This window comes from Setaria italica, chromosome II (assembly GCF_000263155.2).
Source record: "Setaria italica strain Yugu1 chromosome II, Setaria_italica_v2.0, whole genome shotgun sequence".
NCBI lineage: Eukaryota > Viridiplantae > Streptophyta > Magnoliopsida > Poales > Poaceae > Setaria > Setaria italica.
In genome coordinates, this window is record NC_028451.1 from 43,185,328 (window position 1) to 43,198,426 (window position 13,099).

Below are 13,099 nucleotides of genomic sequence, written 5' to 3' on the forward strand. Positions count from 1 at the left end.
CTTGGACTGTAGCTGTTTAGACCACTTGAGTCTCGTCCTTCTCGAATTCATGGAGGAACGAAAAGATATTTCATGTGATATACTATGAAGTATTCTGTATTCCCTGTCACTGTTTCAGTCAAGTGAGCTTCCTGTACGTAGATGCTGCTGGTCTTTAAGAGACAGTATTAGACTTCTAGAGAACCTAATTAAAGGTGCATCGCATCGATTTCTGATTCATTGGTTAATTGGTGTCTCTGCAAATGAAATGACACGTAAAATGAGAAATGACACGTAAAAAGTTTTGCACGACATTGCAGTAAGAAGGAAGGAAAGGAAAACAGAAGGGCCGACGCGCGAATCCTAGCTCGATCGATGCACGTTCTTCCGTGTACCCGCCGATTCAACTATTCAAGCACGAAATGCCAGGAAGACATTAAAAAGAATTAACTCGATCAAGAAAAGCTAGCAAATGTGCGCAGCAACTGCTCACGAGATGAATTCTCATTTGACAACGTTCCATTCGCATGTAACGTAACTGATCACGCAGCGCGGCAAATGTGCGCAGCCACACACATCGCTGGCGCGCGGCAATCTTATTTCACAAGGTCAAGTCTTGCTGAGCTCAACAGTACGTGCCGATCCAACGAATTCGGAGGAAATTCAGCTGGTGGGGCTAGATTAGCCGACGCCATATTGACAGTGCCTCGTGCCGCCCCCTGCACACACGTGTGAAGCTCCAGCACGCGATGCGTGCGGACGCGTCCAACCTGCAGCTGATCATCTCGATCGCGCATATTATTCTTACAGCGCATTCTTACTTACTTTAATTCGGGCCGTACACGGGCCGCAATTAAACTAAGGCAAATTTAAATTCATTTCGACGGTTTCAGTGAGATCATCACACACACGACTGGTGATCTCCTGTAACTTCCAGTGATCAGTATAGAATAATACACACACCGGCATGCATACACACATACACGTATTGATATATACATACACAAATACTACTATATACGTACAGTTAGTAAAATACCCTAGCTATGTACTAGGTATATCGTAGCTAGATTACGATAAGTTTCAACATCCCAGCAAGATAAACCGGGCTAGATTTGGAAGTAACCTTTTAAATAGTGCCCCCATGTCTCTCGGCAAGGAGACACCCGCCATCTTCCAAGCACTGTCCAAATTATATGAAGCTAGCACACACGCAGCCCAAATTAACTATGGTTTCGTCAAAGACAACAGCAATTGTTATCTTCCTACGTGGCGCTTCCCAAGTGTTCCCTGGCGTATGGTTGCCCAAACTTAGTATACACCTGTTACTTGTTATATACTCCTTCCGTCCCAAATTACTGTTCGTTTTGATTTTTCTAGATGCATAACTTTTGATATGCACGTACATAGCAAAAATAATGTACCTAGAAAATCTAATATTAATATTAATTTGGGATGGAGGGAGTATATAATATGTTTATATATTTATATATATGCATATGCTTGCATCGGCGGTTTGACCACCCCTACCATACATGCGTACGCGAGCAGCGAGAGCGAGACACGAGAGTTGTTACGAATAGACGCGACATGCACACGCACCACCAGCCTACGTGTCCCGGAGCTCCCCAATAATCTAGTGGCGAGCATATGCTGCCCCGGCCCTGATCCGCGCATTAGTTGGGCGATTATTCGCGTGATCTGCCGTGAGGTCACCGGTCGCGCCTGCTTCATCCAAACGTTGACGTTTATACTATTATACACGTACACCCGCCGGATTAATTATTAACTTGGCCGGGTTTAATTTTCTTTGCTTCTTTTGGGCCGTGCTTTAGTTTAATCGTCTCGGGCCTTTGCTTGGATGATTATTCTAGAGGGGGAAAAGTACCAGGAATGGTTTGAAAATTTGGGTGTAGACATCTTCGTGTGATCTTGTCGTGAGTGACTCGGCGAGTCAAGGCGCTGCGCTGCTAGCTGATGCTGTGGTCTACGGAGCGGATCGCCCTGTAGATACTATATATAGAGTAATGGAAAGTGTCGAGCGGCAACGACGTGCTCTGACTTTGCTGTAATTTGACACTTGGGTGGTGTTCGTGCCCTTTTGTGGGTAACACCGTACCTGTGATCGATGGTCGTGTGACGTGTATGGATCAGGACTACTGCCACCGGGATTGAAGGGGCCGGCCGGAATGAAGTCACATGCAATGGATCAAGGTAAAATACTAAACAAGTACGTACACACGACGTAGCTTATCCAATAATCTACACCTCTCTGCTGGGACGACCCTGCTGGAACATTCATCTGCTGATGATTAGGCATGCATGACGAAGGTCTTAATGTAGGATCGGAGTAACAGCTGTGTCCACCTCTAATCCGGATTCTTTTATGCATGTTTTGGTGTTTTCGAATTGCAGCCGTTCATTACATGGCCTCAGTTTTTAAAATTTTTTGCCCCCGCTCAGATGATCATGTCATCATGTGGCCTGTGGCCAGAACGCTCGATCGAGGTGTACATGTACGCCGACGATGAGGTGTCCAGTTAGCAGCAACAACCTTTGAATTGAAACCGCACAAGACGCACCGTACCTGTTCTCGCTCTCACTCTGCTTGCGTTTGCTGATCGATGTCGTCGCGTTGCACACATCACGAGCCCTAAAAAACAATGCCCAGATATGGGGGCCTGGGAACGACGCGCCTGTGGCTGTGTGCCGCTGTGACCTGGACACGATCCTCTCCCATCTCCGATCCCTTCATTGCCCGGAGTTAGCAGGAGTAGATGGCTGGAGACCATTATGGTTTCGCCCCGTCACCACTTGCATGGCCCATGCACACGCCAGGGCACGTACTTGCTCCGATCCCGCCATTTCTTTATGCTCCATCATGTGGCTCGAAATGGCAAGAACGATCGATCCGGCGAGCAGTGTGTATCTTATGTGGTATTATTGACATCTGGATCAGGAATAGTTGGTGGCACGGACAGCACACTTGCTGCCAGGTCCTTGATTTCTTCCATGCTCTCCGTCCGGCGGCGGCGGCATCATCAGAAGCTTCACGATGAGCTCCCCCAAAAAAAAAGGAAAAAGAAATGGTCGGTTCTGTGACTGGAAATGCACGCGGCTGAGAAGACAGAGAACGATGTCTCTTCACGATTTGGAATTGTATATTCAGCGGTTTGACATCTGTTTTCGGCGGTTCATACACTGATGATATGACGGTTTGGTTGGTCGTCCCTGAAAGCTCGCAGCTGATCTTGCTCTTGCCAGCTCGGAGTAGATCTGTAGATGACATGATTTGTTGTGTTCTTCCAGAAGACGTCGCGTGTTTAACTGAGTTTCTAAGACAAAACTCACCCAGGACGCAACAAATGGACTGTAGTTTAGCACACAAATATCAGAGCCATATATCTCACTTGGATAAAACAAATTAGAAGTTTTTTGACACCGTTTCATCAGTTTCCGCTGTTATCTGAAATAAACGACTCTGAATTGAATCCGGGTTCATTGGTCCACCTGTACATGAAGAACATGTGATTTCCGTTCGTCAGGCAGGCAACACTTGCCGGAATGGTTGACTCGGAGCCAGCATGGTGGATTTTCTGCGATAACAAGCGACAGGTACCCGGCAGCTAGCGCGAGGCCGCCCGGGCGGTTTCAGATCAGGATAAACTCCTCAAACCCCAGGGAATTTTCACCGTGCTTACAGAGACAAGAATTACATTATCCTGAATAATTCCTCTAACGCGCAAAAGCAAGCGCGACTTTTTTTTCTTCAGGAGAAAGAACATCCGATGGATCAGTGGCGCCTCTTATGCAGGGTGGCAAAAGTCAGCATGGATTGCAACGACAAGCCAACCACAAGTCATCTACTGGAGCTTCATTCGTGGAAGCCTGACGCGTCGCCGTTGGGGAAAACAACGCTGATCTGGGCAGGGCTTTTCTGCAGCCAGAGTTTTCGTGCTGACCATGCAGGTTTTTGGTTGGGCTAATCATGCTTTAGAAGCTGCCAATCCTGCATTAGGACCTGAATGAGCAATCAAGGTCGTTATCCTAGCGAAGATGCAGCCCTTTCCGCGTCTTTTTCTTCGGTTTGAATTGGTGGCCAAACATCATATGCCCCTGCATGGCGCCCTGCTGCAAGATTGGTCAGAGATTTCTCCCCTTTGTTATTGGAGGATATCAGGTGTGCGTGCGTGGACGTCGTACGACCATGAGAGCAGAGCATCAGGGTTGCACAACAAATTCACACATTGTGAAGGCAAATGTTCAGGAATTTTGTGAGAAATTGGGCACAGAGACGACGAAGGCGAGCATCACGGCTCGCATGAATTGCGTCTGAATGAAGTTGCTTAAGGAGTTGTTCAGCACATTGCTCCGAGGTAATAGTGTGTTTCCATCCATTTAATTTTGTGGTAATGGCAATGGAAGTCATATGAGTATGTTTTGCGGTTTCTCTGCTGAATCTGAATGTCAGACAGAATACAATTTGATGGGGGGTCAATAAGGTAAATTGGTTCCAAAAAAATCAATGTGTTGATGTGTGAAGTATCAATGCAGCTACTTGTAATTAGCTGAGATCATTTCAACAAGCTTGTCATGCAGAGCTCCATTTGTCACCAGAACACCGCCCGAAGGGTAGATGATTCTGCGAGATGTTAGGTCAGCTGCAAGATCCAACGGTTTTCCACTCCAGTCACTAATCTGTCAGTTTCAGAAAGTTACAAGATCATCGTGATGAACTGGGAACTGGGTTGACATTTGGGATAATCTTGTCTTAACAAGCAAGGAAGGTACAAACCTGGCCACCGGCTTCCTGCACGCAAATTACCCCAACAGCATGATCCCAGGACTATGTAAACAGTATGAAAAGAAAGGGTCATCAGTGCACCAGTTAACTAAGTCAACAAGCTGTTTAACTTGTCATGCAGGACAAGGGGAAATTGTAGGCAAACAAGGCACCTTGATCTGAGTTGTCGTCCGTGCTCGAAGGACAAAAACGGAGGCTCTCCCGGAAGCTACAGTTAGATACTTGCACAAGCTATAGAATAGCAACAAGAAGAGCACATCAGGATGAACTCATATGCAGCCGACCAATCGATAAACATTAATCGATCTAATATAGTCATCATCAACCTCAGCCAGATTTTTATAGGAAATTCAATGATAGCAGGACAGCACAGTAATAGAGAAAGATATTTAACATTTTAGGCTATGCCAGAAAGTCTACGGTACATAAACAAAAGAGCATAGTATCCATAGCTAACTTGAGGATGGGGAGAAAAACAGTCATTGATTTCAAATGACTGTTGGTCATCGTTAGCACCATATGTTGGAGAAATCAGTCATTGTTTGGAATGCCTTAGCTCATTAGCTAGCATCATATATTAACTTGCTGGAGGCATGATAACAAAAATCTTATGCAAGTATCAAATCATGAATGGAAGGTGCAACAAACCTGCCACAGAAAACCGATAGGAGAAGAATTTCATTCTCATTTCTAGGATCAGATTCACCCGTTGTTGAATTGAAGAGAACAGATAATGGTATCATATCCCATGTTTGGCTATCTGGAATGCAATAGCGTGCCATGTGAACAACTGAACATGTATCAACAAAGCATCTTTTCCAAATATCCGGTGCGGTAGTGAATTGGCCAATCTCAGCAGACAAGCGCCTAGTCCATGTACCACAGCCTAGATGAGATATCATAAGAATCCCACGGCCATTACATGCAGCAGCACTGTCATCTTTCCCGTTGGCTACGGTATAATTGGTCCAATTCGGACATCCCATCACTCCAACTGTTACCTTTCCATTCACCACAAGAGCCAGACCCACCTTAAGAAATGGCAAAAATGTATGTTAGAAGAAAAAGAACACGTAAATAAAAGCAAGCCAGGTTAATAACAAATAATTTAATAAAGAATCCTGAATTAGCCAGTCCATGCTGAACACGCTTGGTATTCAGATGCGTGAAGTTTGTCACCAAATAACAAAGTGCTGCGGAACTCAAAAGGCAAAAAAGGTGCCTCATAAAAAATCTGTATGAACATTCTTAACCTCAGTTAATCGTTAATGATGTGAAATCATATAATGTCTTGTAGTAATGAGGGTGAGGGGCTATCTGGAAATCCTCTAATCACATGCCTTGGCATTCCATGAATCTTGTGACAAGTAAATAGCTGAGAGCATCTGGATCACTTATGCTATATGAGGAAATTAACAGAGGCTCTGAACCAACCTACAGTAATATCAATATAGAAAATCCCAAGACAGAGGAACATGCCTGGCACAAATGTGGCACCAAGAAATTACCCAAGAGACCGTGCTTGCAGAATGGAAGACATTTTTCGTGCAAAAATTATTCAGCCTAGGTAAAATTGAAGAATATGTAGCAGGGGCTGAATAAAGCATATCAGTGCCAGATCAACAGCATGTAAAGATGAGTTTTACTGTTTTAGAAAGAAATTAGGGGATCATACCACATAAAGAGCATCATCCCCTCTCAAGAAACCTTTGGTGCCATCAATTGGATCAAGTACCTCCAAACCAAAGCATAAACTTTATGACATATTAACTTGGCAGATACCAATAAATGAATTAACTTCAAAGAACTGAACGTGTATGATAAATAAAACATGACAGCTTACTGATTACCCAATAAGTAGCAGGGTTTGAATCAAATGAGACAGCATCCTTGCCTCCTCTATCAATTGCTCTCAGCACATCATCTTGAGTTAAAGGTGAACCACTGTTGCTCACTTTGTCTGCAACTGCACTAAAAATTGACTCAACAAGTACATCACTACTATTATCGTCAGCTTCTGATGACCTTAGAGATGCCGAGTCCTCTTCTGCCACCAGAGGTATTGATGGGAACAGTCTCTGGAGTTCTTCCAATAGCAACATGGTAAAATATGGCATTAGACAAAGCCACAAAACTGAACTTCGAAATTGTGCTATGGATTACCCAAACTAACAAGGGCCTGCACCCCGAAATCCGCAATTGTGACAGGAGTTTGGTCATTCTTTTCAAGAATACTCTTGCCACCTGAAAACAGTGACCTCTTCACCTGTCAAAACATACAACCGACCAAGCAAAATGGAGCTCAGACATTTTTGTAGTGAGACTTCAGTCAAACATTCAGATTTGTTCCATCATATCTGAATGATAACTCACAAAAATTACATATTGATACAGTGCAGACTATTGGCTGCTCAACATACAAAGCAAACCCTGTTGAGCTTCCCAATTCTACTATGCTTGTTTAGTAATATCTCAAATTCAGACTAGATCAATGTCAATTCTCTTTTTGAATGATCCATGAATAATTTGTTTATGAGTACATTCAGCATTGTGTGAATTATTATACGTCAAACTTTTTATTTCCTAATGTAACCCATATAGTATGAACTTGCCTCTACCATGGTTAGTGTTTCCTGTCCCAGGCATAAATGATATATCCTGCTAAGACTTTGACCCATTTTGTCTAGGAAAATGGAGTGGCGTGCTCTAGGTATAAAAAGAGGGCGTAGCCGGTGCTGAAAGATCCCACACAAGGTCTCTGGGGAAGGGAATTTCTAGAAAGCCTTGCCCTTCTTAATTACAAGGAGGCTGGGGAAGGGAATTTCTAGACCACGCCCACCCTTAGGTAGTCCATGCATTACTAAGCGGATAGTAATTTTTAATCTTTTTGTTTGACAATAACTAAATAACATTTTATGCGATTAATGCACACTTACTCGTAAGGCAAACACAAGCCTCATTGGATGGTTTTACTGAAGCTTGTGGGTACACAGAAAATCAATGCTATTAGGATCACAAACCTATGTAGCAGTGGCGGAGCTTGAAGGAAATAAAGCGGAGGCAATCAGTACTATATTGTTGCCCTGTGCAGATTTATTAATTTCTAAGCATCAGGAAATGTAGAGCGAAACTTTGGATTGACCAAGTTTCATGGCTCTTGAAAGCATGGCATCAGATTGACAGCCTGGTGCAGTGGTGCTCCACAAATTCGTAAAGACTTATGTTTCTAAAGAAAAATCAACACAATGTTGCTCTCAAAAGGTCAATCCTTATGCAAACTAGTTGACCATTTAGATCATTTCTGTTCAGCCGTACTATTGCATTGCCAAGAAGCTGTGAGCTTGTGAGAGCCCAGTTTGTGATTTAGAACATCTAGTGTTTCCCCAATGCTGCACGAATTATATGCACGGCTGCCTATACATCAAGTGATCCCGCCAAACAGAAATTTATCCCGCGCTGATACCTAAGCAGAAGCCTCTAATTTCACCGAACCAGTAAATCAGGAGGAGAGGGGATGAGGTCAACTCACGTCAACGCAGAGGCGGCAGGCGCGCTCCACGGCGGCGATGGCCGCGGCGAGCTCGTGGTGGTGGGAGGCGCGCTCCGGAGGGAAGGGGAGCCCGTAGGTCTCCGCTGCGACTGACACGGCTGCATCCCCAGCCGCCGCCCTGTCCAGGAACGAGCATGAGTGAGCAGAAGCGGCGGCGGCGGTCGGGTTCTTAAACTCGCGCGCATGTGACGACAGGGTAGGGTTAGGATCCGGAGGAGGGTCGTGAGTTTGTTCACCTGAATGAGAGGCGGGTATGACGGGGAGCCGGCGGGAAGCACAGCCGGCCGCGGCCGGCGACGAGGAGGCGGTGCGGCGGGAGCGAGAGGTGGAGGAGCGGCATGGCTGTGTGTGGCGGGAGCGAGACGCGCGGCGCGGTTGCGATGCCGCCGCACGGAATACGTATACGTATTCGGTGGGTATATTCGCGACATACTAGTGGGAAGACAAAATACGCGTTCAAGAGCTGGATACGCTTCTCTCTCTGATACGCGATCACGAGCATAGTAATAAACTAATAATGGCCCAGTCCCTTACTTTCCTAGTTGGGCCTAAGTTTTTTTCTGAGTTCGTTGGGCCTAGAAGTAATCGGGCTATAGCAGGTAGAGAAAGTGTTTGTAGCGAGCACGTTGAATTTGGGGGTTTTTTTTTTAGAAGAACGTCAATGTGCTCCGTCCATTTCAAATCTTTCTCCTAAATCTAGTCTTGATCAAATTTATCGAAAAATGTAAAAATATCTATAACATCAAACTAGTCTCACTAGATGAACCATGAAATATATCTCAATAATGCATTTTATTTGCTATTGCAAATGTTAATATATTTTTATATTAACTTAATCACAACTAGTCACGTAAGTTTTCTACGTTGCCTCGCTGGTTGTGTTTGGTAGTTGGAACCTTCGAAATGGACTATAGTAGACGAGAATAGTACAGATACATTCAATTGAATACGACCATCATTGCGCATTGCTTGCTAATCGTCGCCGTTTTCGTGGAGGGCTTCATTTAGCAGCAAAACACTACCACCATTACCAACGTTTCACCATCACGCCCGGCCTGGTCTAAGTTAGTATCTTGGTGATATGCCATTTATAGTGAGAGCATGCCATGAGACTGGAGGTGCGAGGTGTAAGTGCAATTATTTAATTTGTAGAGAAAATTTTGCAATGTTTCCAAATCGTCGATCGGTGTTTGTTGAGAGCCGATGCGTATACTATCTACGCTGATTGCATCAACACAGCTGCCAGGGATAAAGGCACGGATAAGGAATACTCAGACCCAATGTTAGCCTACACGTTAAATGGTAAATAGTCAGTCACCTATCGTTTAGCTGGACATTTAAACAGGTTACACGGTCATTAAATGGGTAAGCGGACGATTAACACTACTACAGAAAACGGCTTTAGTACTAGGAACCCCCTCTAGTACCAGTTGTGCAACCTGTACTAGCAATTCAGTACTAAGGGGGTCCCTTTAATACCAGTTGAAGATGTTAAAAAATTAAAAAAAATGAAATCCCCATCGCCCGCCCACTCCCCCCTCCTTTGCCGCTCGCCTCCTACTCCGCCCCACCCGCTCCGCCGCCGCCCGCCGTGAGGGCCGGTGAGGGTGCCGGGTGAGGAGGAGGTAGAGGAGGAGGAGGAATTAAGTTAAGGAAGAGGAGTAGGCAGAGGAGGAGGAGGAATTAAGTCAAGGAAGAGGAGAGAGTGAGAGAGGAGAGAGAGAGAGATGAGAGGGCAGGTGGGAGACGGATAAAAAGCTGGCAACAGCGGGTGAAGGATAAGAAGACAAGAGAGAGGATGGAGCTTTAGTATCGGGTGGTAGCTCCACCCGGTACTAAAGGTAACCTCTAGTACCAGGTGTAGCTATCACCCGATACTAAAGGGTCTCCGAGGATCTCAAATTTGGACCGAGTACTAATGCTAACGTTAGTACCGGGTCCAAATATGACCGGTATTGAGGCTGTGGACGAGAGGTCATTTTTCTAGTAGTGTAAACGGACACGACTTACCACTGTGTAGCATTTAAATAGTGTGTAAACGGACTAAACGACCGTGTTGGCGAACACTGCTCAGGCCAAGCCTTCACGACTACAGAATCGGCCAGTTGCCAGTGGCCAGAGCTCCATTTTTTTTCCGGCAGGGAATTGTTGTTGCGTAGGTAGTGGTAAGATCGATCTAACGAATTAATTCAAGATGTGTACAAGTGAATGCATTAATTCATCACTGGTTCATATATTACAAATCACAAGTCCCCATCAGCAAGCTCTCCTAATTAACGAGACCTCCATTAACAAACTATCGGATCGATCTTCCCACCATACCCTCTCACTCATCACAAAATGATATCACGCACGCATGGGTTCATCCATCTCCGCCAGCTGATAGAGATCACAGTTAATTAATTCAAGAACACGTTTCGATCGATGGACGACGGAGCAATGGCGGCTTAAGAGGATCCTCCGAACGTGTCGAAGATGGTGGTGTGGAGCGGGTCGCTGAGGTGGGTGGCCCAGTTGTTGAGCGGGCCCTTGCCGGTGGCGGCGGCCTGCACGGCGAAGCCGAGGAAGGCGACCATGGCGAGGCGCGCGTGCTTGATCTCCGCCAGCTGCAGCCGCTCCTTCTTCTCCGGGTCGGCCGCCAGGCCGAGCGGGTCGAAGTAGGAGCCGCCCGGGTAGAGCCTCTTCTCCGGGTCGAGCTCGGCGTTGCGCTGGAACTCGATGTAGCCGATCACGAGCACCTCGATCCAGATGAGTGTCGAGATGGAGAAGGGCAGCGGCTGCCCCAGGTAGGACGACCCGTCCACAAGCTCAACCTGCCAGCCATCAATAACGTTCAGGTTAGACGCTTGCATAAGGATGGAATGAAACAATTTTGGTGCACATATGTATATATACATACCTTGCCGGCGTCCTGCCAGGTGACGCCGGTGAGCCACTCGACGGAGAGGGCGCCGAGGGTGGCGAGCATGGCCCAGCGGCCGTGGATGAGCTCGCACTCGCGGAAACGCTGGAGGCCGAAGACCTCGCTGTAGGGCTGGAACGGGGTGGACTTGACGTCGGAGGACTCGAAGCGGGTGCCGATGATGCCGCCGGCCTCGTTCTTGGCCAGGTTCTGGTCCAGCGAGTCCAGCTCGAACTGCAGGTACTCCACGGGCTTCCCGAGCCCGAACGGGTCGAACCCGTAGTCGCCCACCAGTGACCCGTCGAGGTAGTCGGGCGCCACCGCGCCGGGGAACCAGAGCGGCCGGTCGGAGACCGACGACGTCTTGGCCGCCTTCTTCGGGGCGGCGGTCTTCTTGCCGCCGCCGAACCCGAACCGGGCCACGATGCGCCCGTTCTGCGGCGCTGGGTCCGCCAGGCGGGTGCCCAGGAATGTGCTCGCCGCGGCGGCCACCGACGAAGCCATGGCTGCTGCTCCTCCTCCTCCTCCTGGGTGTGCTGAGAGCGTCAGGTGGTGGTGGTGTGTGGCGTGGAGAGGGCTCGTCCCGGGGTACAAATAAGAAAGAGTTCCGGTGCTATCTCCTGCGTGGCAGATCGGACGGCCCTGGGACGGATGTGATCTATTTGACGGCAGCGATGGGCTCTGCCTTATCCGGGTCTTATCTGCATGGTCCAATGGATGGGCTGCTGGCGGAGGGCCTCGGGACACGTGGAGGGCCGTGATTGGGAGGAGAGCGTCTGGAGCGCCTGAGATTTGTGGTCTTCGGAGTGCCTGGGGCTGGGAAATATCGGCCAAAATGATTTTGGAGATCACGTGGTTTTGGAACTCAAAATGGGCGTGAAGCTCTCTGCTTCTGTTGTTGACGGTAACGGATCTCAAAGGCGTGTTTGGACCGCTTCGCTTTAGATTTTCTAACTCCACTTTAAAATTATCTTGCCAAACATTTCTAGCTCTAATAATACTAACTTCAAGGAAAAAATATGCATCTAGGAGCTAACTTCAAGATTTTTTCTGGAGCTTCTCAAAGGGTGCTTCGAAAATACAAGTTTCATTCCAATAGAAGTTAGTTGAAAATTACTCACTAATGTCACCAATTACACATACCGATTTAGGGGGAAAAAAGATTGACACCTCCCCGTGCTTGTTCATCTTCCATCGCTGCCGCCTCTCCCTCCCTCTCACACTCTTCTATTCCGTCGTCGCCGCCATCTCCCCTTCCTCTGGCGTCCGATTTCACCCCAATTTGGTCATCTGCATCCTTGGTGAGCCCGGTTTGCTGAAATGCTGGATGATTCATCTCCTGGGCCCAATGTCGCAGGCCACATCAATTTTCAATGCTTTAAGATGGTCGCAATCTTCGGGTGGCATAATTTTCAACGCGTATGACGTAAACTATTCTGCAACATTTGAGAGCACTGGATTTCTTATGGTAGTCCAAATCAACTTACTTTGTGAAGATTTCTGCGGATTCTTTTTGGAAAAGGATACAAATCACTTTCAGTATCATGGACTACCGAATGACCTCATACGAACACATGACGATCGTGCTGGTTTTCAAAAGTGATCCTTTATTACAATGACGCGGAGTTTTATTCCAGAAAAATTCCAACGGTCAGCTGCGCACAATGAAGTCTGCAAAGTAGGCGAAGCGATGTAGCAAAGTGTTACCGTAGCGATCGGTACTGTAGCAGTCGGTTAACGTAGCTGGTAAAAAAAAACATCAATCCCAACCAAGGGCAAGAGAGACCATTCTCGCCAATTCCTATAATTTTTGGAGCTGAAGTTTACACTATTAACCTCGTAGCTCCCTATTTTCTTAGTTGGA

At 46.8% G+C, this 13,099-nt stretch overlaps 2 protein-coding genes across 3 annotated transcripts; both read right to left on the minus strand.

The window, feature by feature from the left end:
• Window positions 1-4,345: 4,345 nt before the first annotated feature.
• LOC101782630 (putative PAP-specific phosphatase, mitochondrial) lies at window positions 4,346-8,716 on the minus strand. Of its 2 annotated transcripts, XM_004957954.3 has the most exons (9): window positions 8,570-8,716; window positions 8,313-8,451; window positions 6,947-7,049; window positions 6,634-6,869; window positions 6,459-6,518; window positions 5,432-5,814; window positions 4,936-5,014; window positions 4,775-4,825; window positions 4,346-4,677 (listed from the first exon to the last, which is right to left on the minus strand). In XM_004957954.3, exons 1-9 carry the CDS (start codon window positions 8,671-8,673, stop codon window positions 4,534-4,536), a joined length of 1,299 nt encoding a protein of 432 aa, XP_004958011.1. In that variant the 5' UTR covers window positions 8,674-8,716; the 3' UTR covers window positions 4,346-4,533. The 2 variants fall into 2 exon arrangements, with proteins under 2 accessions (XP_004958011.1, XP_022680246.1); XM_022824511.1 differs by lacking the exon at window positions 6,459-6,518.
• Window positions 8,717-10,520: 1,804 nt separating this feature from the next.
• LOC101783042 (chlorophyll a-b binding protein CP29.1, chloroplastic) lies at window positions 10,521-11,803 on the minus strand. Its single transcript, XM_004957955.4, has 2 exons — window positions 11,233-11,803; window positions 10,521-11,146 (listed from the first exon to the last, which is right to left on the minus strand). The coding sequence occupies exons 1-2, from the start codon at window positions 11,737-11,739 to the stop codon at window positions 10,781-10,783; spliced, it is 873 nt and encodes a 290-aa protein (XP_004958012.1). The 5' UTR covers window positions 11,740-11,803; the 3' UTR covers window positions 10,521-10,780.
• Window positions 11,804-13,099: the final 1,296 nt, after the last annotated feature.

What these genes read in the sequence shown, in the direction of transcription:
- LOC101782630 (XM_004957954.3), bottom strand. Translation starts at nt 8,673, where the DNA reads ATGCCGCTCCTCCACCTCTCGCTCCCGCCGCACCGCCTCCTCGTCGCC. An exon ending in GCAGGCCCTTGTTAGTTTGG is followed by an intron (nt 6,870 to 6,946) that starts GTAATCCATAGC and finishes TGCTATTGGAAG; the next exon opens with AACTCCAGAGACTGTTCCCA. An exon ending in CTATCGGTTTTCTGTGGCAG is followed by an intron (nt 5,015 to 5,431) that starts GTTTGTTGCACC and finishes GCTATTCTATAG; the next exon opens with CTTGTGCAAGTATCTAACTG.
- LOC101783042 (XM_004957955.4), bottom strand. Translation starts at nt 11,739, where the DNA reads ATGGCTTCGTCGGTGGCCGCCGCGGCGAGCACATTCCTGGGCACCCGC. An exon ending in CCTGGCAGGACGCCGGCAAG is followed by an intron (nt 11,147 to 11,232) that starts GTATGTATATAT and finishes GATGGCTGGCAG; the next exon opens with GTTGAGCTTGTGGACGGGTC.